Here is a 4,475-nt window from a genome sequence, read left to right on the forward strand (position 1 = left end):
GGCGGCGGGGCGGGGGGCCCGGACGGCAACGACGAGTTTCACCAGCAGCTGCGGCTGCAGCAGCTCTACGGCGAGGGCGGCGGCGGCGAGGGCGGCACAGACGCCTTCACCTACGTGGACCCGGCCGACGGCGCCGCCTACGAGTGGGACCGCGAGAAAAAGGCCTGGTTCCCCAAGGTGAGTCACGCGGGGGCGGTGCGGGGCGTCCTGTTGGGGTGGGGGCGCGCTGGGACCATCCATCGCGCCCTGTGTCCGACGATAGGCTTCGAATCGCCCCCCGAGGAGGAGTGGGGTCGACCCTGCTGGATTCGGCCTCGGAGTGGAAAGGCATGGCTGTGGGAAGATCGGATATAGCTGTCGGGCGAGGTGGACCCAGAGATTTCCAAATCCCAATGCCCGTGGTGCGGAAACTGCTCCGCCCCATTGCCGTGGTCCCAAGTCCTCAGCCAAAGAAGAGTTGCCCTCTTGTTTTATTTGCAGTCAAAAATCACGTGAGACTGAAGTGTTTTCGACTGGGAGCCTTGAGTGTGCCAAGGTTGAGAGCTGCTACCCTAGGGTTGCGTCCAGTCGGAGGCGGGGCAGGGTGGCCCCCGAAATCATGACCTAGTTCAGAGTTTTTTTTACGGGAGATGACCTCTGGGTCTGCATTTGGCATTTGTACATCCTAAGCCCTGGGCCTCCTTGCCTTTCTCTTCGTACAAAATGATGCCGGGGTGTAGGTTGTAGCCGTGCTGGCCTAAGGACGTAGGCAGACAAGGCTCTTTGGGTAGATCTGATCTCTTTTATTAGACCAACTCAAATAGTTGGGCTAATAACGGGTTTGCCAACTGTATCGGAGCTGGGCTAATAAAAGAGATCGCATCTACCCGAAGAGCTTTGTCATATAAAAGGAGTTATATGTACCCCGCTACTTGTGGCCTATGGCCTCCAACATTTTGGACACGTGAATGACTTGTTCTCGCTGCACTCCTTAGAGCTTGGGTGCAAAATACTTCTGAATTCGTAAATTAAGCAGACCTGAGACAGAAAAAGTTTAGTGATGCCCAAAGCCAGACATGTGGTTTTTTGTTTTTTTTGTTTGGCATGTCTGTGCCTGCCCGAATTCTGGATACTGTTAGAAGTCTTACAGTATAAATACGAACAGCTACCATTTTTGTACTGTGCTCCTTAAAAAAGAAAAAAATCCTTGCTGATAAATGATATTTTCAGATACAAGCTATTTTTTTGTGCTGCTAGACACGATGTGTCTTGTGAAAGACATTAGATCACATGTTGAATTTGTATGTCAGCATTCTTCACTGCTAAACCCATGTCTTTGGTCTCTGTCTCTCTCAAATGTAGACCATGTTCTCTGTGGCCAAACGTTCAGTTTGTTTCCACTTTGGTTTGCTCAATTTGAAGCTATGACAAGTCCTTCTAGTATTAATGGCTCCTGGTATGTGTTTCTTTCCTGAGTCTTTTGAACAGAGGTGACCTGAGCAGGGTGCAGGGCCAGCAAATCAGCCTGTGTGGGGCCCCGTCCCTGGACACAAGGATTTGGCAGGGCGGGGGGTTCAGAGCAGCTGGACTTGAAGCCGCTGTGCTCCACCCGGCTCTGCAGGGCACCCCAAAGCGAGGGGCCCAGGATGGTTGCCCCGATTCAACACTTCCCCCCCCCCGACGGCTGTGCTTTTGAAGACTAAACAAGCTCCAGTTCCTGCCGAAATGGGTTGAAGCTCACTAGAGGGAAGTTGTCTATGGGCTTTTAGTGTGTGGAATGGATTCTTTCTCACTTACAAAACCTTTACCAAGTGTGGTGCATGCCATTGTTTTCGGGGCCAGCATTGTAATACAAAACATTCTAAAAGCAAAATAGGTCATGTACCAAGAAGTAGACTTAAATTAAGTTTTTGTCTGAATATAATCTTACCATCAAATTTTGAAAAGAGTGCAGCTGCAAGAAGATTACTTTTAGGAGGGATTGATTTACTGATATAGTAAGTTGTTCAGTGCAAGCTGTCAACAGCATTAACTGAAAAACTTGAAAATCTATTAAAAAAATTCTGAGAGAGAGAATTCAGTACTTGTGATACTGTATTAACAAGCTGTTAAGGCTGACGAGAGCCAAGCGTAATTGAAGTTACCCTAATGTAGGATTTTTTTCAAAAGGTCAGTGCACCGCTATTGTAGTAGACCAGATCCAACCTTCTGGTTTTGAATTGCACTAAATTGTGTTGGCTTCATGAGGCAAGCAAACTGCCCAGTGAACAGTCAAGCATTGCAAGCATATGAGCACTGGGGGTCTGCAAGATCTGGAATGTAATACTGTACTGTTGTTGAGCCCCAAATAATCCATGTAAAAGAGCAAGAGACTGTAGTGATTTAATACATTCCTCTCAGCACTCAAGCAGGGTGTTACTCGCACCTTCTAAGAGCTCACTCTGGAATTAAGTCTTGTCCTTTTTGAATGTGTGTGAAATAAAAAAAATAAATAAATCATCACATTGATTATTACAGGCAGATGTAGCACTCCTCTACAGTTGAATCCAGCCTGAAAAGGTTACGTGAAAGGTTAACCATATTTTCCTCTTTTTGTTATAACTATGCCACAACTGATTTATAACCTTAGCACTGATACTTGTCTAGCAAAGATTAAAGTACTTCGTTTAAAACAAGTTTCTTAAAGGCTGGGGCTGACATTACTTGGTCATGTAGTCATTCCCTGGAGAGAGGCCTGATAGGAACAGAGCCAGATAACCTATCTTCAAGTAGTGGCTGAGCCAAAGATATGATATATGATCTTAGACTTAAAGCCAAGTATTAATTCATATAATCTACAATGAGATGTTTACTGTCTATCAACACCCATTATATTTTCTCTTTGAAAATGTTGCTTCCAAAAGACATGTCCTCAAGTGACAGTGACATTAATAGTTGATATTTCTTGGCTGGCTGTCAGTGTCATTTCGTCTGTTTGACATGGCTGAGAGCACTTGGTTTCTGTACTTGAGAGCAATCTAACTCAGTGAGTGAAAGAGAATTTTACTGGGGAGGGGGGAAAAGGCAGCACTCCTTAAAATTTCAGGTGCAATATAGACAAAAGCTGTTGAATTTTGGTTGGTTCAGGTATTTTACACACAGTTTGTATGGACTTTCATTATGGCTTTATTAATACTTATTGGTAATGGTTCAACTGTGCTGTCTAGTGACCCTTTCCACTTTCGTTGCAAGTGAAATAATCTCCATTATTTAGTGTTTTTTGGAAGTTGTCATCAGAAAAAGCACTGTACTTGTAACATGGCACAGTGGGCAGTTCTTTGAAATATGGATATTCTTTGAACTATGGATTAATATACATTCTCTTTTTTTTTTTTTTTCTTTTCAGATAAATGAGGACTTCCTTGCAACATATCATGCAAACTATGGCTTCTCTACAGAGAATAAAGACAGTTCCTCTGCTTCTGGTGCAGTGATTCAAAGTAAGCCACCTGCAGATTCTAGGGCATCTGGAATGCGGCAGCCAACAAATAAAAAAGAATCGCAACAAGCAGATCCCAAACAGAAAGGAGAAAAAAGAAAACCTGATGCAGGCAAGCAGTCCTATTTTTATACAAGTTGGAAAAGTACTATTTTTAAGGGTGGGGTGGCAATTTTAAATTGTTTTTCAGTATCTTGCACAACAAAAATAAATCTATTTTGAAAAGTCTGAAATACTCGATTTATATAACACATTTGCTTCTAAAAACCTGTATTTCTACAGTGAAAAAGAACTTACAGGACACTCAAAATGTTGTCATTAAAGTGGAAAAATTTTGGATGAAATTGACAAATGGGACAATGAGTTTCTGAACTGTTAAGATTGACTGTGAGCTTCTAAACTACATAAAGATCAGCTCCTCCATATTTAATTCCTTAACATCATTGTATTTAAATTTTGATTTTGTTTTTAGGGTGGTTTCAGGTTGAAGAAGACAAAAACACAAATGTATACGTTACTGGTAAGTAAGCATATTATCATTCACGTGGAACAAGGATTTGTGTAGGTGATTCACCTAATTATTGTATTTACTTGAATATAAAATGGCCCCCTCCCCCCAATCATTGCATTTTTATATATGGAAAACATAAATTCGTTGTAATTTTCCAAGTGTAGAATCTAATTATTGGAGGCTTGCCTTTGTATTTGTCCTCCCACTGCAATAGTAGGAAAAATAAATTTGGGGTGTTACATAGTCCCTTTGCCCTCTGCTGCCCTGATGTCTTCCCTCTGCAAGCTGTTCTCTCACCTTCCTGTTAGACCCTGGTCTCTCTGAGTGCATGGAAGTGAGGGGAAATTTTTAAATCATTGACTTTGAAATAAACTTGCTTGTAGTAATTTAGCTCATTCAGATTTGATGTGGTTTACCTTTTTTTAACTGCTGCAAGTTTTAGCACAAGCGCGCTGTAAACACATTTTTAAAACATCACTTCTATATAAATCTGTCAGCAACAAGGGG

At 42.7% G+C, this 4,475-nt stretch overlaps 1 protein-coding gene across 1 annotated transcript in view; it reads left to right on the forward strand.

The window, feature by feature from the left end:
• Positions 1-4,475, forward strand: part of HTATSF1 (HIV-1 Tat specific factor 1) — a 25,619-nt gene that overhangs the window by 4,499 nt on the left and 16,645 nt on the right. The window contains exons 2-4 of the mRNA XM_019521020.1: positions 1-177; positions 3,365-3,569; positions 3,930-3,977. The exon at positions 1-177 is cut by the window's left edge and continues 74 nt beyond it. Coding sequence (XP_019376565.1) covers positions 1-177; positions 3,365-3,569; positions 3,930-3,977 — 430 coding nt within the window. The remainder of the gene's footprint in view (positions 178-3,364; positions 3,570-3,929; positions 3,978-4,475) is intronic.

This window comes from Gavialis gangeticus, unplaced genomic scaffold (genome assembly GCF_001723915.1).
Source record: "Gavialis gangeticus isolate Ggan-Ray unplaced genomic scaffold, GavGan_comp1, whole genome shotgun sequence".
NCBI lineage: Eukaryota > Metazoa > Chordata > Crocodylia > Gavialidae > Gavialis > Gavialis gangeticus.